The 21,202-nt window shown below is 36.1% G+C and overlaps 1 protein-coding gene across 1 annotated transcript in view; it reads right to left on the bottom strand.

The window, feature by feature from the left end:
- The window catches only part of RERG (RAS like estrogen regulated growth inhibitor), a 102,826-nt gene that overhangs the window by 7,815 nt on the left and 73,809 nt on the right, over positions 1 to 21,202 (bottom strand). The window contains exon 2 of the mRNA XM_049783706.1: positions 2,280 to 2,336. Coding sequence (XP_049639663.1) covers positions 2,280 to 2,336 — 57 coding nt within the window. The remainder of the gene's footprint in view (positions 1 to 2,279; positions 2,337 to 21,202) is intronic.

Raw genomic sequence — 21,202 nt, 5'->3', positions numbered from 1 at the left:
GGATGTTTTTAAAACTTATGTGTAAAATTATAATTAAAAAATAAAAAGTTAAGAAGAGATTAGATGTCTACTTAAGTGTCAAACAATTGATAATAGTCTTTCCAAGCCAGGTATATTTTATAGTCAGATGTATTTTTAAGATTAATATATTTCTCTTTAAGACTAGACTGTTATATTAAAGAAAAACTGTTAAAATTTCTGACATTCAAAAGCTTTTTAAAAATTCAGAAAGATTAATAAATGTAGAGACATGCCCTTCTCTTAGATTAAAAGAATGACTCATAGATATCTTCTAAAAGTAATTTAAAGTTGAAAAGAGAGGCTGATAAAAAGACGTGCCATTTTATCACCTAATTTCTAAAATGAGTATGAAAGAATAAAATGGAAGGGGGAGCCAAAATAACTTTCTTAAAATGCAAAGAGGAAAGGTTTTATTTTTTTAAACTGAGTATTAAAATGCCCTAAAGATCATATAGTTAGCAGGAGTATGGTATGGGCATTGAATTCTGAATTGTATCCTGAAGACACTTATCTAGTACAAAAGGAAGCACTGAAAGTAAAGGGGAAATGTGGGACAGATAAAAATATTTGGAAAAATATTAAGTGTTTACTTATTTCTCCTAAGTTTCATGTTTAAAAATGAAAACCCTAAACAAACTGAGTCTGGTAGATAATTCAAAGAGCTAGTCAGTATGTTTTACATTCCTGATACCACATGATTCCCAGAGCACTGCCTGGGAGCAAACTGCAACCACTAAGCTGGGAGTTACCCTTGAGCAGAGTCAGGTGTCACTAAAACTCTCTCCCACTAACAAAGAAACAAACAAAAATACCACAAACTATTTGATTGCTATCCTTTTCCTCATTTATTTTTCCTCTAGAGAACTTATCTGAATTTGACATTTATTAACTTTTTTCTCACTATAGACTATAAAATCATTAAAAGAAGAGATGATATATTTTTGTTTTTGTTTTGTTTTGAGAGGGCACACCTGGTGGTGCTTAGGGCTTACTCCTGGCTCTGTTCAGGACTCACTTCTAGAGGTGCTTAGGGGAACATATGGTATGTCGAGGATTGAGCCTGGGTTGGCTGCATGCAAGGAAACTTCCCTACCACCCACTGTACTATCTATCTAGCTCCAGAGAGATAAAATTTTGCTTGTAGATTTTCCCTCAGCATCTAAGCTAATCAGACACTAAAATAACTTGTCTTTTGAATAAACAAAAATGTAAAAACAATGAAAAAAGGCACAAAGAGAAAGAAAGCTTACTTTTAAATCATGCATATGCAATCTTGGGGTAATAATAAAAAATTAAATGAGGAATAAGCCACTTTGTTAGTTCATTACTCTGAGGATGAACAACTCCATCTGGGACAGCACCCTGGCTGATGGTAACCTAGTACATGTCATTCCTTCTTCCTCTAGACTTCAAAGTTAAAAAGCATAACAAATACAAATGCAAAGATTAAATTTAGAGTAAAATTTAAGCTTAAATTAGATCTCATGGGTTTTCAGTGTTCTTCTGAAGAAAACAGTGAAATAGATTTCCAATAAGTCCTCTGTTTTTTGGACTGTTGATAAGACAAAAATTTATATGTATCACCATTGTTGCTACATTAAAGATCCATACACATATATCTCTGCAATTTAAAACTTTTTACAAAATAGATTTCCATTAGACTAATTGGAGAGATGAGCAGGAGAAACTTAATTTCAAATTGCAAAAAATCAGTATTCAGAAATTCTACTGTACTCATACTCACTTCAGCATACCATCTCAAGTTAGCCAAGTCTACTATAACCTCTTTTCTCCATGACAATACTACTGTGATTTCCTGAGAAAGGAGCTTAATTCTGTACCCATTCCCTTGTCTCTGAAGTGCTTTCTCCATCTATACATTAAAATCCTGTGGGATTTAAAGCATAAGTAGAAACATATACCTAGCTTCTCAGAAGATTTTTTTTTGTTTTTTTTTGGGGGGGGGTCACACCCGGCAGCACTCAGGGGTTACTCCTGGCTCTGCACTCAGAAATCGCTCCTGGCAGCCTCAGGGGACCATATGGGATGCCAGGATTCGAACCACCATCCTTCTGCATGAAAGGCAAATGCCCTACCTCCATGCTATCTCTCCGGCCCCTCTCAGAAGATTTTTTTGCATGAGACTATAATGGGCTTCTTTAGTAGTCACAATGTGCTTAAAATATTTCAGAACAGAAAACTCTCTTTAGTGCCATAAAATTTGATTGACAATAAGAAAGAAATAAAATTTAACCTACCAAGAGTGGGGTCATATTCCCAGATGAACCGTTTGGTCAGAAATCTCACTACAAGAGCTGTGGAGGGGGGAAAAGAACAACATTTCAAATAAATTTGTAAATTTTCTTGTAGTTCTTACACTTATCATGAAAGAGAAATAAGACATACAATTATATGTATTTATCTTCAGGGACACATAAACTCTATACATTTACCTCTGGCATTCTTTTCTATAAAGTCTTTTCAACTTTATATCTGAAAACTGATTTCATGTTTTAGTGGGCTTACTGTGTTTTAACCAACAGTTTATATTTGTTCTTTATTCAAGGGTTTAAAACATACACAAAACATGGCCATGCAAAAATGCTCATATACAAGAATTATGTGCTGAAAGGAGATAAAATGATATATGATAGCCTTTTAGTAATAATATTGCAACCACAGTTCCTAAAAGAAAGAAAATCGAGAGAGAGAGAGAGAGAGAGAGAGAGAGAGAGAGAGAGAGAGAGAGAGAGAGAGAGAGAGAGAGAGAGAGAGAAGAAATTGTGCCACCGAAGCAGGATAAACAGTGAGTAGAATGTAGGGTGGGAGGGAAAACTGGGGATATTGGTGGTGGGAAATTGTGCACTGGTGAAGGGTATTGGACATTGTATGATTGAAACTCAATCATGAACAACTTTGTAACTATCTCATAGTGAGTCAATAAAATTTTTATTTATAAATAAACAAAAAGAAAACTTTTAGTAAAACCATGAATTTGGATAGAAAGGGACATAATTAAGATGTTTAAAGTTTGAATATTGATAAATACTGATAAGGCAATGAAAACCATAATCATTTGGGGGTTGGCCGATGGCTCCAAGATTTACATGTCTTGCAGGTGTAATAACCTGAGTTGTATATGGCAAAAAATGGTCATGCACTCTTTAGAGGAATAATTCAATGGAATTATGAGTCTTCCTGGAATCCCTCTGACACCAAAAAAGTTTTTATTCTATTGATTTATTAATTATCAATAAATCCACCAATTACTTTAAATATATTGCTAAAATAGTATTAGAATGCTTGCATTTTTATTAAAATGCTTTTATTAGAATCTAAAGAGACTCCTAGAAAAAAATAGCTGGAGCTCTCTGAGAGCAATGGCTGGTGCTTGTTTTGCTGCACTCTTAGGATCAGCAGAAATGATAATCCCCACCAGCAGGTCTTCAATGAGAGATCACAGAGCAAATTACTGCAGAGCCTCCTAAAAGGGACCACAAACATATGTGGCAACACTAAGAGTCTGGAAGTAGCAGTGCTCTTCTAATTACAGAGGGCGAGGCTGGTTTGAAGCCAAAATACTAGCAGTGCCTAAAGTAGCGAGGCCACTGACCCACTGCATTTCCCACAGAGACTGGATTGCGGTTTGAAGTGCCATTTTTCAACTGTCAGTCTTACTGCTCCTGAGACTGAGGCTTTCTCTCTTTTTTCAAATGTCAGAAACAGCAAACACTAGACAGATATTTTTCTGTTTTTAAATTAGCACTTGCAATAAACATGACTGCCCGTGGTATGCACAGACTTTCATCTTCTGCTGGAATATGTTGTTTTAACATTAAAGGGTTCAACCCCCCAAAAAATCCATTTTGCTGGCATTTTTAAGGAATGAGCTTGGGATGAACAAGGCTCTTTATATAACTGAAGTCTGAAGCCCCTAATTCTAAGATGATGTAAACTTTAGTAATTTTTCAGAGTAATCTTTCTAAAATGCATTGGAGACTGATCCCATTGCCTTTCAACATCAAATCTACCGAACACAGCTAAATTGAATCAGTTTTTAAATGTTTGGATCTTAGTTTGCATAAAAAGCCTGATTTAGAGCATAGCAATACTTTTAGAAGCTGTAGAATGGTTGAGACAAAACAACTCTGGATAGCTCAGGCTTTTGAGTCTTTATAATTTAGTTTTTGAATATATATGCATACATACACATAATTCTTTCCCTTTATTTTTTGCAGGGGGAACACCTGGCCGTGCTCAGAACTTATTCCTAACTTTGTACTCTGGGGTCAAGGCCTCAGGGGACCAAATGGGGTGCTAGGGACCAAAACCTGAATGATTCATAGAAGAGAAGCACTTTACTCACTATACTATTATTCCACCCTCATCTTTCCTTTAAATACAATGTTTTCTTTATTTTTTATTATTTTTTATAATTATCTTTATTTAAACACCATGATTACAAATATGATTATAGTTGTATGATTACAGTCATGTAAAGAACACCCCCCTTCACCAGTGCAACATTCCCACCACCAATTTCCCAGATCTCCCTCCTCCCAACCCCACCCCCACACCTGTACTCGAGACAGGCTTTCTACTTCCCTCATTCGTTCACATTATTATGATAGTTTTCAGTGTAGTCATCTATCCAACTGCACTCATCACTCTATGTGATGAGCTTCATGTTATGAGCTGCACCTACCAGCCCTCATCTTTCTTGTCTCTGAGATACTGTTAAAAATGTCTTTCATTTTTCTTAAAGCCCATAGATGAGTGAAACCATTCTGCATCTTTCTCTCTCCCTCTGACTTACTTCACTCAGCATAATAGATTCCATGTACATCCATGTATAGGAAAATTTCATGACTTCATCTCTCCTGATGGCTGCATAGTATTCCATTGTGTATATGTACCACAGTTTCTTTAGCCACTCATCTGTTGAAGGGCATCTTGGTTGTTTCCAGAGTCTGGCTATTGTAAATAGCACTGCAATGAATATAGGTGTAAGGAAGGGATTTTTGTATTGTATTTTTGTGTTCCTCAGGTATATTCCTAGGAGTGGTATAGCTGGATCATATGGAAGCTCAATTTCCAGTTTGTGAAGGAATCTCCATATCGCTTTCTATAAATGTTTTCTTTTAACCTACTGTCACTGACAGTACTGTGTATTTGTTTCATTGCTTTAATTATTCAAAGAATAATTATTTCTTTAATAATATATTTGTTTACTTGATTTAATTATTCAAAGAATGATAGGCTAATTAACAAATATTTACAAAATTATTATTCTAACAAACTTATTCTGCCCAATATCCCCTCTCTATAAAATAATCTATCCTCAATGCCCCTAAATATATTGATCCATAAACAATAAATAAGACACCTTCTTGCCTATCACATCTAATACTATTGTCTTCAATATGGTTCCAGCCTCCTTGACTCCAGGGGTGGTATTTCCTAAGCTGGGAAACATGGCATGAGAATTTTGTCTATATTGGAGCAAATTAGAGCCAATATTAGTTCTAAGGCACCTATGGCATTGATATAAACTTGACGCTAGTATATTTCAGAGATGGCATGCATGTTGTGAAGGGACTCTGTGGGCAGGGCATCCTTACTTTCTAAAAGAGCTAATATGGCTGGTCTTCAGGGAAATCAGACAAGCCATTTTTTGCTGTCCTTTTAAGAGGGACACATAACCGTTGTGTTGTTATTTTGATAAAAGAATCATATATCATATGTTTTAATCTCTTAAAATGCATTAAAATGTCAAATTTGAATAAATGACATGTCCTATGAAAATTATCTGAAGACATGCACCAATCACTCACAGATGATTCACTGGAAAGTCAAATGGGTTATCTCTATTTTTATGTTGACAATAAAATTTTAGTTTAAAATTAAGAATCTAAAATGTATCATGTGTGAAAGTGATATCTGCCAAAAACTCTATTAGTACTTACGATGTGTCTGAAGTATTCAGATGGTGTTCACTATTTGCTGATCTTATTAAAAAATGTCACCAGTACTCATTATACCCAAATTTCACAGGAAATTTAATTTAATAGGGGATATAATTTTTCAAATGACCTTTACCACCTCATCCTACCTCCCCTATAACTTCCACTCTCATTACCTGGTTTCACCTGTCAATAATAACACAGTAATTTACTCAGTGGTATCCACTCTTGTTTAATTTCACTGAAGTCCTCTGAACCCCTGAAACTCCCTTCAATTACTCTCTTCTACAACAGCCACTAATTTGTTAAAACCCCAACCTCTTCTTTTCCCTTTCTCCCAACCTTATCTCACTAATAAATTACTGACTGACTTCTCTATGCTAGATTCTCTTCTAGGTATTTGGAATAATATAGTCAACAATATGGGGAAATATTTCTGACCTTACAGAATTATATAGTTTTAAAAGGAGGTAAATTAAAATAAGTATAATCAATCATAAACTATGTTCAAAGTAATAAGAGTTGTAAGATAAAATGTGTGTTGGGGAGATCAGTGTAAAGAGAATTTAACACTGTGAATGAAGCATGATATGTTATTGATGATAGGTGTTCAGGGTGATGAGGTTAGAGATGGTGAAATCAGAAGGAAGTAAGAGGAAACAGGTGAAAGAGTAGTGTCCAAAAAAGCAGGAAGAGCAGCTCAAAACCCTGTAACAAAAAAGCCTGTGCTCAAGGAACAGGGAACAGTAGGAGTTAGGGAGTTAGCTGTTCTCCCATCATGTGCTCTGTTTCACATTGTAGCAGCTATTATAACACCATGCCAAATAGAATTAAAGTCCCTTCTTATTCAGGAGGTCCCTTACCCAGGGTCAATAGTGGTCTAAAAATATTACTGTAGCATATTTTATAATTGTTCTATCTTCCTATTTTTTGGGGGGGGTCACACCTGGCTTCACTCAGAGGTTACTCCTAGCTTTGTGCTCAGAAATCGCTCCTGTCAGGCTTGGGATGTCAGGAATCAAACCACTGTCAATCCTGGGTCAGCCACGTGCAGGGCAAATGCCCTACCACTGTGCCATCTCTCTGGTCCCTATCTTCCTATTTTTGTTACTATCTTATTGTACTAATTTAGAAATTAAATCTCATAGATATTTATGTGTAAGGTAAAACATAAAATACATGGGCCTTGATGCTGGCTAAAGATTCAGGTATCCAGTTGTGTCTTTAACTATAATCTCATGGAAAATGATAAGGTATTGTAGTAATATAAACAACTGAAATATATATATATATGTTTGATTTAGATATATATTTATATATAAATATATATGTTTGATTTACTATTTGATTCAATCTTTCTTGGTAAAAATATGTATAAATATTAGGCATGAGTACTGAGAATGAGAACAGAGAATTTGTATAATTTATCCTTGTTTTACAGTGTGTGGTATAATGTATTGGACAAGTAGAATAATGAATACTTGCTGAATAGGTTAAAAGAAAGATTAATCCATATCATAGCTCACTTTTCTAACTATTAAGTACAATTCGGCAATGGAATACAAACAATAAAATTGAGAACTAACAATAAAACCAAGCCATTGTTCTTCTTAGAGTGTTATATGAAAAATACATTCTGAAATGCCTCATAGTTATTCTCATGGGCTTTATACAAACTGCACTTGTAAGTTTATTAAAGTAATTGCTTTAACATTAACTTAATTTTATTTTGAATACTCTGCTCTTTTTCTCCCAGTATTATTTTCAAAGATTTTTTTTTGCAATAAAATAGCAGCATTAATCATCTTTATTTTTACTAGGAATCTGATATAAGGTCTTGGTTTTTGGGAATTTGTGAGATTTGATAAATTTAATTGGTTATAGTTAAGTATCTACATTCTTTATTTTCTTTAATATATACTTTATTTTCTTCCTATTACTTTGAAAATGCATACTTTCCCATTAGCATAACTGGACATGTCTAATGGATATCCTAGAAAAGAAATTTTCCTCACTGTGCCAAATTTATAGCTTACATAGATAATATCTCTTCATATAATGGTTAATTTTCGGTATTGGAGGCAGTTAACTTCAAGATTATCAAAGAAAGATGGCTTCTAATAAAGTGGAAAATTCAATACATATGATTTATTCAAGAAAATACTTCTTTAAATTATAACAAATATTAATTCAATGGGAAACTATTCCATTTATAAGTGCTAACAGACAAGTTTTTTATATTAAAGTTCAACTAGTTAAACATTGGAATAAAAAACTGGAGATTTCTTTAAAAAGTAAGAATTGGAGTCCATTTGATACAGCTATCCTACTTCTAGGTATTTATTCAAAAATTAAAAAATATTAATTTGAAAAGATACATGTATGCCAATTTTCTTTGCAGATTTTATTTTTTTTAAAATTTTTTGGTCACACCCGGCTGTGCTCAGGGGTTCTTTCTGGTTCCATGCTCAGAAATTGCTCTTGGCAGGCTCAGGGGACCTCTGGGATGCTGGGATTCGAATCACCATCCTTCTGCATGTAAGGCAAACACCTACCTCCATGCTATCTATCTGGCCCCTGTTTTCATTTTTTAGTTAATATCTTTATATAAACACCATAATTACAAACATGATTGTAGTTGGGTTTCAGTCATAAAAGAACACTCCCCTTCACCAGTACAACATTCCCATCACTAATGCCCCCACTTCCCTCCCCTTCCCCCATGCCTGTATTTGAGACCAGCTTTTTACTTCCCTCACTCATTGATATTGTTATGATAGTCTTTTTTTTTTTTTTTTTTTTTTTTTTGGTTTTTGGGCCACACCCGGTAACGCTCAGGGGTTACTCCTGGCTATGTGCTCAGAAGTTGCTCCTGGCTTGGGGGACCATATGGGACACCGGGGGATCGAACCGCGGTCCGTCCAAGGTCCAAGGCTAGCGCAGGCACCTTACCTTCAGCGCCACCGCCCGGCCCCTGTTATGATAGTCTTTGCAGCTTTTAGTTCAAAAGGCCAGGATATGGAAACAACAAAATGTCCAACAACACAGATAGAAATAAGTTGTGTATAAATACACAATGGAATACTATGCAGATACTAGAGTACAACCATGCAGTTTACAGCAACTTAGATAGAATTGGAGGGTATAATGTTGAGCAAAATAAGTGAGAAGTATAAAGACAATTGTAAGATGAGCTCACTCATCTGTGGTATAAACAAATCAAAGGAATATACAGTATCAGTCACTAATAAAATTCAGATACTAGCACAGTATTCTGAGAATTCCAAGCTTGGAAATTAGGAATAGGTTGACTGGAAGTAATACAGGAACATCAGAGATTTAAAAAAATGGCGGTGTTAAGGGGGCTGTACAGTGGGTAGTAGGCATTTGGTTTTCAGGAAAGTAACAGTCTGCAGTTTTAGATGGTGGGGGGCATTGGTGCTGGGAATGTTGTGCTGGTGAAGGTGGGTGTTCTTTATTTTAATAACTGGAACCCAACTACAAACATGTTTGTAATCATGGTACTTAAAGATATTAATTTTCAAAAAGGCAAGAAGAAAAAAAGCAACTGCAAGGACCCTCTCTAATCAAGGTGGCATGAAGAAACATTTAATGTAGTTCCATTTGTTTATTCTTGCTTCCACTTGGTTAGTGCTTTATCCTTAAAGATGCCATTATCTTCAATATCATTGAGAGTTCTGTCTATGCTTTCCTCTATGTACTTTATGCTTTCAGGTCTGATATCCAGGTCCTTAATCCATTTTGATTTGACTTTTGTGCATGGCATTAAGAAGAGATCTGAATTCATGAAAAAACAAACAAACAAATAAACCTGTAACTGTTGATGAACAAATAATAGGGAGAGGGGTGGGAGGGAAGGAATGAGGAACTGGAGGTGACTTAGGAATGGGGGAAGGTCACGGGCACTTTGGTGTAGGGATTGAGTAGTAATTTTGTTCATCAATATCATGAACCTAAACACTATTGTAACCCTTCTTCCTAAACTGTTACAAAAACATTTTAAGTTGTGGTATTTGAAAGATGAATAAGCCTGAGGTAGGTATTCGAAGCAATTTCTAAGACCATTTTTAAGAAAAGAAGGACATTGTTTGAACCAGTTTTAATAATTAGAATAAATCTGGATGAAAATTGATTGAATATAATCTGTAGAGTAAATAAACTTTTGGAAAGAAATTACATTTTGAAGATACACTCAAAACGAATATACAGGAGGGTTGTACAGTTAGGATTGTACAGAGATAGTATAGACCCGGGTTCAAGTTCTAGTACCACAAGGCTTTCCATAGTACTTCAATGTTTTTCCTGGAGGCCCCTAGCACTGTGGAAGTGGCCCGGATAATGCCAGATTTGTGGAGATCTTTTACTGCTGAATAGTCACAGAACCATATATTTATCACAGTAGTGCTTAAATTAAAATGTGCCTTCTCTTGAAAAATACCTCAGTTTGGAATTTAGTTATATTTTAAATATACATTAGTAATACTTCTGGAATGATAAAACTTAAAAAGATGGTCAAATATATATTGTAAAATGACTACAAACTTATCTATTTCTCAAAAGCCCTATTAAAAGTAGCAATTAGCCATCTTATTTCACACAAAGATAACTGAACTGTAACGAAAATAAACTTTCCAATTTCACAAAGCTGTTCAGTGACAGGACTGAGGTTGAACTGTGGTTTGTTTACTTTAAAACTCATACTTTTACAAGATACAATCCTTGTTGCTATGTTTTCATATTTATACAAATATTATTTATTTTTAATGGTCAAAATTGTTTTTCATATGAGCATACATCTTCCAGAGAGGTATGCTTTGAAAGTAAATTTTTTGTTCATGACTAGATTTCTTCATCCACAGGAGAGAATATTTCTGACCAGAACCATGGCAACAGAGAAAGATAATATAAATTTTATGATGCAAGAAGGAAACTTTAATAATGTTTTTGTGGTTTTATTCCTTGAAAATTTTCTTAAGGATGTAGCAAAGGAGGAAAACATCAGACAATGAATCAGACAAAAGGCAATTTGTGACCAGCAACTGTTTCCCCACTATTCTCCTCAGGTATTAACAAATTCATCCTTTTAAAAACAACAAAATTAGAATTTCAGGAACTATTTTGATTTTAGGGCCCCATTAAATGATGCTCAGGACTTTATACTTAGGTGTAATTCCTGGTGATGCTCTGGGAGCCATTTGTGGTACCAGGGTTTGAACTGAGGTCAGCTACAAGCAAGACAAGGCAGCTCATACATTTAAAAAAAAAAGTACCTATTCTTGGGGGCCAGAGATATAGCACAGCATAGGTCATTTGCCTTGCATGCAGCTGACCCAGGATGGACTTGGATCAGATTTGAGGCATCCCATATGGTCTCCAACCATACCAGGAGCGATTTCTGAGTCAGAGCCAGGATTAATTAACCCCTGAGCACTGCCTCAGGCTGTAGCCCCAAAACAAAACAAAACAAAACAAAAATCCTATTCTTGAGAAGTTGATAGTCTGCACGAAAGTACATCTCTTGTTACTAATTCAGAGGAAGGAAAACTTGCTTTTCCAGCAAAGAAAATGTAATAGATGGGGCCGGAGAGATAGCATGGAGGTAAGGCGTTTGCCTTTCATGCCGAAGGTCGGTGGTTCAAATACTGCATCTCATATGGTCCCCGCGCCTGCCAGGAGTGATTTCTGAGCATAGAGGCAGGAGTAACCCCTGAGCGCTGCCGGGTGTGACCCAAAAACAAAACAAAACAAAACAAAAAAAAGAAAATGTAATAGATAAAAACCAGAGGAGTGTGTAAGGGCTGACTGTCTGGCTGCTTCTGTACTGCCTAAAAGGTAGCAAAGCAGAGAGCTGACCTCAAAACTATGAGATGTTCAGTTTCTCCTCCTCCTTTCCTCACTGGCAGCTCTATTATTCTCCTGTCCAATCAAGTGTCCAAGTCAAATGTCCTGTTCTTCCATGATCTGGATCCTTCCTACCTTATTCCCGAGTCTTTCTTTAACCACCAATGCCAGGTATGCATTTTTTTAATTTAAGAATTCATCGCTGGGGTTGGAGAGATAGCATAGAGGTAAGGTGTTTGCCTTGCATGCAGAAGGACGGTGGTTCGAATCCCGGCATCTCATATGGTCCCCTCAGCCTGCCAGGAACGATTTCTGAGCTTAGAGCCAGCAGTAACCCCTGAGCGCTGCCGGGTGTGACCCAAAAATAAAAAAAAAATTCATCTCTGTTTTGTAACTTTATAGTCTATTCCAAGAACCATGTTCCCTTGTACTTAACTGAGAAACATCTGAAGAAGATCTCAGTCCTGGACTTGGTTCTAGTAGGTAACATGAGGGGTCAGTTAGGACAGCTTTTAAAGTTCAGCTTATCAGCAACCAGTTATGTTTGAGACTCAGTTGGGTATTCTAGGATCCTTTAAAGGAGGAGCCTAAAAGTTTTCTGAGCTGAGGAGCTTGACTGGAAGGGAATAAAAATAAACTGAACTGAAAATGTGATATCCCACCCCATCTAATCCTACCCCTAGCAAGTTGTGCAGTTTAATATGTCAGTTCCTCAGGAAATAGACTCTGAACAAAAATGTGTCACGGAAATCTGATTTCAAATATATTTACTGATGGTCACATTTACTAATACCTCGATTCTTCTCCACTGGTGATTATTAAATTTTTCTCTCCTTGAGGCTGGAGTGGTGGTGCAGTGGTAAGGTGTTTGCCTTGCATGCTTCTGACCTAGGACGAACAGTGGTTTGATCCCCTGGCATCCCATATGGTCCCCCAAGCCAGGAGGGATTTCTAAGTGCATAGCTAGGAGTAACCCTTGAGAGTCACCGGGTGTGGCCCCAAAACCAAAAAAAAATTTTTTCTCTCCACATTTAAATTTAACACACAACTCTTTAATCTATAATATTTACCAAGTGTTAAGCTCCAGACACACAACTGAAAGACTAATTTAAGCAAGATATTAGAAATGGCTTCATATTTGAGATAAACAGGAAGCTAAGTCTTGGAAGAGATGGAACTCACCAAGAAAGAATGTTTTAAGCAAAAACAGTAAACCCAAAAGTCTAGACATGGGAGAACCTGATTCAATTAGGGATCATAAGATCTTTAGGGTAGGTCAGGGAGGGGGGATACTGAATACTAAATAGAAGTGGTTTTTGGAGTTCAGACTATACAGGAACTCTCATGTTATACAGAGAAGGTTGGATTTCACCCTGGAAATACACAGACTCTTGGGTAGGGGCATGGCTCAATTAATTTACCTCTAAAATTGTCACTGACTAGCTATAGAGAGTGAAAAAAGAGAATTTATGCACATGGAATAAAAGCATTGAAGCAGCATCATTCTCTGAGGTCAACTTAATATGGAAATAGAAACAAAGTATTGAATATATTGAATATATATTATATATATTGAATATATCTTGAATATATATTGTATATATATTGAATATATATTAAATATATTGAACAAAGTACATGAAAACATTTAGTTTATTTATTCATTTATTCAGTTATTCCTTTATTGATACTTCCATTCAGTTATCCATCTGTCATAAACATGAGAGGTATTTTTTGATGACTATTATGTTTCAGTTGCTAAACACATTCCAGGGACAGTTGAAATCAGAGACTGAAAAATAAGAAAGTGATCATTGCCAGAGTGATGCTTCTAGTGACTAGTAAAAGTAGTGGGCATGCATAAGAATGGCACATATCAAAAATTCTGGAAACAGCCAATGTTGTTGGGGTTGTGATAGGCCAGGAACCCTCATTCACTGTTGATGGGAATGTCAAATGTTTCAGCCTCTATCTAAAAAATGGAGCTATCATATGACCCAGTGGTTTTACTTTTTGGCATCTATACCCAAAATACAAAATACTTCAGCACTAATGCTGTGCTCTCTCTGGCCCAATTTATTTAAAAGAATATATGCACACCTATGTTCACCACCACACTTAAACAACAGCTAAGAAAGGATTTGCAGAAATATGGGTAAAAATAGGAGATATCATGATGAATGAAGTTCAATCAGAAAGAAAGGAAAGTTTACTGAATGATCTCTCATATATGTGGAAATTAGGGTACAAGATAGCAACAAAGGGCCAAAGGCCCTTTATAACAGGATAACTTAACTGCACAATAGAGTTGATAGCAGAGGCAGGGACTTTTGCGAACTTGGGAAAGGGAAGTGGGTACATTGATGATGGATGTACTGTTAGAATTATGTGCATGAGAAATTATTATTAGCAGTATTGTAAACCACAGAATCTCCATCTATACTATTTTTAGAAATACGTTATATTTTTAAAAGTAATGAGCGTGGTTAGAATGTACCGTTGTAGAGTTTAAAGGGAGAGATGACAGCACAGAATTCTTTCTTTTTTTTTTTTTTACTTTATAGTTATTTACTATTTTTACTACGTTCTCTCCTACCTCAGCTTCCTCATTTTTTTTTTTCAGAATAAAAAAAGAGGTTGATAAGGCCAGAGAGATAGCATAACAGTAGGACGTTTGGCTTGCAAGCAGCCGACCCAGGATGGTGGGTGGTTTGAATCCCAGCATCCCATATGGTCCCCTGTGCCTGCCAGGAGTGATTTCTGAGCACAGAGCCAGGAGTAACCCCTGAGTGCTGCAGGGTGTGGCCCCAAAAGACAAAACAAAAAACCCCAAAACAAATTAAAAAAAAAGAGGTAGATAAAGCCAAGGAATAAAAAAAATAGTTCTACAGCTGTAGGCTCTAAAGTATCTAAAGTAGCCCCCTTTGCTACTAACTACCACACCTGATCCTCTGCTTTATTCCTTATGATGACCAACAGAAATCAGCATTAAAAACCCATGTTCTAGGGGCTGGACAGATAACACAGTGGTAAGGCATTTGCCTTGCGTGCAGAAGGACAGTGGTTCAAATCCCGGCATCACTCATATATGGGTTTTAAGAAAAATGAAAGACATTCTTGCAATAATTTTCAGAGACAAAAGAGAGAGGGCTGGAAGTTACAGCTCACCTCACAAAGCTCACCACAAAGAGTGATGAGTTCAGTTAGAGAAATAACTACATTGAGAACCACCCTAACAATGAGAATGTTTGAGGGAAATAGAAAGTCTGTCTAGAGTACAGGCAGGGGGTGGGGTGGTGAGGAGGGAGATTTGGGACACTGGTGTTGGGAATGTTGCACTGGTGATGGGGGGTGTTCTTTACATGACTGAAACCCAACCACAATCATGTTTGTAATCAAGGTGTTTTAATAAAATATTAAAAAAAAAACAAACCCGGCATTCCATATGGTCCCCTGAGCCTGTTGGGGGCGATTTCTGAGCATAGAGCCAGGAGTAGCCCTTGAGCGCTGCCGGGTGTGACACAAAAACCACACAAACAAACAAACAAACAAAAAAAACACAAAAAAACCCATGTTCTATAAAAGCATAAACATTAAGTAAATTTAATGAGAATTTAAAATCAATGCAATATAAATGTTAATGCTTTATAGTGTTAGAAGTTAAAAGGAGATATACATTAATTCCAGATGTAGGGTTAAGGATTGCTTTAAGTATTTGTTTAATCCTGAAAAGTTGACTTTTCTTGCATTCTGACAAAAATATCACTAAGAAAGAGTTATAAAAAAATTTAAGTTGTGTGTGCAAACAATAGTTTAAGGGTAAGTAGTAAAATCTCCAAAAAATTTATTAGGGAAACATTATTGCATCTAAAAGCCTAGGCCTGGGCATCCAGTTTTGGTACTTTTTAAGTCCTGAAAATGGGATTATTTTGCCATGGAGTGGCATCTAGGTTTTAGAATGACAAAATAATAATGGGAAATAAGTAGGATCATGACATAATTCTAAACATGTTTTATGGGTGTTGCAGTTAGGTGATGGTTATAGAAAAACACCAAATAAGAATAGATTTTAAATGAAAAAAATTCACTTACAAGGTTGGACAAAAAATTTTTCCAAAAACAAAGGGAGTCATAACAAAGGGAGTTAAATTTGGGATATGGTAATCAATGAATCTGGTTTTCAAATCAGTTTTATATAATGAGAATTATATAATTTTATTCTTGAATGATATTTATTAAACCTGTCACTAAATTTCCTTAATTTTAATAATCTAAATGTACTTTATTATAATCTTACATATCAAGATATGTATATTTGTGGAATTACCTGTATGGTAGTAATTAATCTTTTGTAAATTTTTAGGGACCTAGATATCTACTCTAGAGTTTTAGCTTCTGTTTCTAAAGAGAAATACATATGGTCTTAAATTTGGCCCCCTGCTGTGTTCTAAAGCACACAATAAATGGTCATTTGGAAACATCTGGACTTTGTGACAGCTTGAAAGTGAGTCAGAATGACTAAGTATTCCAGAGAGACAGGGATTCAGCTTATATAATTCCCTTCTTTTCAAAAAGGCAGAGATGTTAAAAATTAATCTTCATATATTGCCTATTCTCTAAACTTTCATGCTTTCTGCTTAACCTGAGTCATAGAGATTTAATAAGACCATGGACCTGATTTCACTCTTGGAGTTAGGCGTAGGCAGGGTTACCACAAACAGTGTCTCCATTTACAGTCTCATCACCACTCCCACTGCCATCTTTATGCTCACACCAGGGAGTAAGAGGGGGCAGTCAAGCCCTCTACTGAATGGATTATAAACCTACTCACAAGTCTGACATTTCAGAATAGACTCAGAAAGGTCAAGTAGTTGCAAGTTAGAACACAGAATATGACTTGAAATTGAATTAGAATTGTTTTAGAAAAAATTGCACCAGACAAAAGTGTCAATGATTGCATGGAAAAAAATGTGTTTAAAAGTTCTCCAGGAGAAATTATGGTACGAAATTAACAATGCATTGTATTCAGACTGGTAAGAATTGGATATGATCACAGCTTTGTGACTTTCAGAAAAAAAAAATCTCCGGAATAGAGGCAGGTGTGATGGGATGTGTGGGGTGGACTGAGGAACAGGGGCTACTGATGGTGGATATATGCACTTGTGAATGTTGAATCATTGTATAACTGGAACTCAATAATGAACCACTTTTTTTCTCATGATGATTAAATTAAAAAACTACTAAACTAAAAACTAAAACAAAACTAAACCCAAAACTCAAGCAATGTAATTTTGTTCTTTGAGCTTTAGTGTTTTTGTTTGCAAATTGAAGAAAATGTACCTTGTATTGTGATGGTCAAATGTCATACTTGAGATATAAGTGTTTTATAAACTTTATATTATTTTATTCATTTATGGAAAAGACTTAGTAGTATTCAGGACTTACTTCTGACTCTGTATTAAGAGATCATGCCTAGAAGGGGTCATGAGACAGAATAGGACATGGGAATGATTCCAAGTTAGCTGTGTGCAAAGCAAGTGCCCTACAAACTATATTATGAACTGATCTGGCCCATTTTTATAATCTTTAAGTGTCCCAAATTGCTCTCAGGAACTACAATGTACTTGGTTCCTTTTATTATGATAAAATTATACACATTTTTTATTTTATGTTATGGCTTATATAGTATCATAGCAAACATTTATGGCTTGCCAAGATAGCCTATTATCATGTAATAACTTTTAGTAATGCCCTTTCTGAAAAGCTTTTTTTTTCAGGTGCTAAGTTACATAGTCACCTTGTATTTAATTTCCCTATACTATACTTATAAGATAAAAACAATTCTTCTTTATTTTATAAAAGTTAGGAATTGAAAATGTAAATGTCTGAAATAACATATTACTTCTCAGAGTTGTTCCTGGTGCTTTGCAGGAAATCAAATCTAGACTCTTCAACTAGAGAGAACAAGCTGAGGTCATTGTAACTCCTGTATCCTCATGGGAGTACCATATTCCTGTTCAGATCTGTGTTACAACTATGGGGTAAATTGAAGCAATTTCTCTGAAGCACAAAGGTTGGGGCCCACTATGAGAGACAGCAACAATTTAAGAGCACAGTGATGGCTAATGCCTGAGTTCTTGAGCAGGAGCCTTCCAAATCCTGCCCACCTTTATCCATGTGCATCAGCCCATCAAAAAGAGCAAAAGTATCCTGATTAGCTTTAAGCAAATCAACTTAGAGACATAGTTTAACAATCCAGTGCTTCATTTTCATTTTATTTGGGTTTCAGTCAAATCACCTTAAATTTTTATATCTCCCTTAAATCTGCCTTTTCCTTGGCATTAAATTTAATTAAAATTAAAAATTTTAATTGTGTTCAGATTGTAAGTCTTAAATAATTTAGTGAAATCTCAAAACACACACACACACAACACTACATTTTCCACACTTAACCTTTTAGTGAAGTTGCATTATTACAAAATGAATTCACTGTCCCTTGATAAACATTATTAAAAAAATAAAGCTATTCTACTGATGATTAGCAAGACTCTTTGGCTCTAGTGTTCTTTTATAATTTTAAAAATTATTTAATTTAAATATTGTGGTTTACAAGGTTGTTCTAATACAGTTGTTGGTTTATTTCTGCATTTACAAAGTTGATTGAGTATCAATCACACAATGTATGACACCCTTCATCAGTGTTGTACATTTCCTGCCACAAATGCCTCCAGTTTTTTCTCTGCCTTTTTCCCTTCATGCCTCTTTCTTTTTCACTCTCTCTCTCTCTCTCACTTTCTTTTAGACACTGTGGTTTGCAATATTGTTACTGAAGGGTTATCATGCATACCACTTTATCTCCCTTCAGCACCCCGTTCTTGTTAAGAGTGATCATTTCTTGTTTTTGTTTTATTTTATTTTTTTTGGGGGGGGGCACATCTGGTGATGCTCAGGGGTTACTCCAGGTTATGCACTCAGAAATCGCTCCTGGCTTGGGGGACCATATGGGATGCTGGGGGATAGAACTGCAGTCCGTCCTTACCACTCTGCAACACTGCTCCGGCCCCGAGAGTGATCATTTCTAACTATCACCATCATAGTGGTCTCTGCTCTGCCCTAACTGCACTTCCTGCCATTTGTAGCAATACTCCTACCATAGACTAGTCCTCCTGGGCTTTGTCTCTCTTGTCTTTGGATATTACTATAATACTATCTATTTTTATATCCCACAAATGAATGCTATCATTCTATGTCTATCTCATTCCTTCTGATTCATTTAGTTTAGCATAATATTCTCCATATCCATCCATGTATAAGTAAATTTCATGATTTAATTTTTCATAACAGCTGCACAATATTCCATTATGTAAATGTACCACAGTTTCTTTAGTCACTCATTTGTTTTCAGGAACTTGGACTTGGGTTGTTTCCTGATTCTGGCTATTGTGAATATGCTGTGATAAATATAGGAATGCAAAGGTCTTTTCTGTATTTTATTTTTAGGTTCCTAGGGTATATTTCTAAAAGTAGTATTGCAGGTTCATATTGAAGCTTGATTTCTAGCTTTTTGAGGAATATCTGTATTATTTTCAAAAAAGCTGGACCCGTCAGCATTCCCACCAGCAGTGAATGAGTCCCTTTTCCCCCCACATCTCTACCAGAATTGGTTCTTCTTGCTTTTTTATGATGTATGCCAGTCTCTATGGTGTGAGATGATGTCTCATTGTTGTTTTGATTTGCTTCTCTTTGCTGCCAATGATGTGGATCATGTTTTCATGTGTCTTTTGGCTGTCTGTATTTCTTCTTTGAAGAAATATATGTTCATTTCTTCTTCCCACTTTTTGACTTATGCAATTTGTTTGGGGTTTCTGTCTATACTCTACAAGATGTCCCACTACTCAGGCACATAAATGTTAAAAAAATGTGGGTACCAACCCATGGGTTGAGTTTTGGGAGTGCTGTTAACCAGAGTTATCTGGCCAAATATCAGTACAGCCTTTACGAGGATGTGCCCAAACTAAGTAGGGGAGCATCAGTTAAGGCAAATAACCAATATGAAGGAGGGAGTCAGCAGCTCAACACTGTTTTAAGGTGCCAGTGTAAGCCCCACCATCAAGCATGGAAAAAAAGAGAGCCCAGGATCAGAGTTCCCCAGAAATTGCCAGCATATATCGAGAGCACTCTCTGGACTCCCTAACAAAAGTGGGCCTACAAACAGAAGGAGTTTGGAAGTAAGGTTCTTAAAAACAAGGTGTACTGTGTATGGTTCAAAAAGAACAGATTGGGGTCATCTGGGGGATGCTGAATGGGTAGAGACCAGTTTGCAGCAGGAGCAGAAAGATTCCATCTCCTGGTATCACATTGTTTCACTCAATCAGCCTGGATAACTGCCCTGGCAAAGCCACTGTTTATTCTCTTTGTATGAGTTTAATAGGTCCTTGCATAATTAATTTCCTCACCTACTTTATTCAGGCACACATAGATGCAGTTAAGATTTTTGTACTAAGGTTCCAGTATGTGTCCATAAGCAGGAATGGGGACAAAGAACCTCAAGGAGAGCCAAGGTTATGACTCAGGTTCATAAGAAGAGAAGGGAATGGGGTCCTGGGTTCTGAACAAAGAAGAATGCCATTTTGTAAGGTCCACATATTGGGCTTTCTCAAGCCTATTTTTATTAACACTGCCCCAAGCTACATGGTCATACCAGGTAACCTATTGGGAAGGACACAAGGGAGCAGTAAGAAGGTATGCTAGACAACAACCAATCATTTTAAAGAATATTAAAGAGCTAGAACTTCCCTATATCCCCTCCCTATATAATCCAATTCATGACCTTGGGCCAGATTGTCTTCCGTGAGATACAAACCTGTCTGGTCAGTCTGGAGTTGTTGGTAGATGGATTAAGTTTTTTTCAGCTTAAAAATAAAGAAAATTTAGTGCCTATGCAAAACAAAAAACAAACAAACAAAAAGGAAGCACAATTTCCTTCCTTCCTTCCTTCCTTCCTTCCTTCCTTCCTTCCTTCCTTCCTTCCTTCCTTCCTTCCTTCCTTCCTTCCTTCCTTCCTTCCTTCCTTCCTTCCTTCCTTCCTTCCTTCCTTCCTTTCTTTTTCTGTGCTCCTGGTTATTGTTTGGTTGTTGTCTTTATTACTGTGGTACTTTTTTTTTGTAGTCACTGGTTTCAATTTTTGTTGTTTTGTTTTTGTTTGTTTTTGTTTTTTGTATTTTTGTTATGTTTTTCTTCTTTATTCTCTTTCTTCTTTTAAATTAATATAATTTTATAACCTCTAGATCAGGGGTGGCGAACACGCAGCTCTCGAGCAGCATGCGGCTCCTGGCCAAAATGAATGCGGTTCTTTG

Source organism: Suncus etruscus, chromosome 11 (assembly GCF_024139225.1).
Source record: "Suncus etruscus isolate mSunEtr1 chromosome 11, mSunEtr1.pri.cur, whole genome shotgun sequence".
Lineage (NCBI taxonomy): Eukaryota > Metazoa > Chordata > Mammalia > Eulipotyphla > Soricidae > Suncus > Suncus etruscus.
This window is presented reverse-complemented; position numbering and strand designations above follow the sequence as displayed.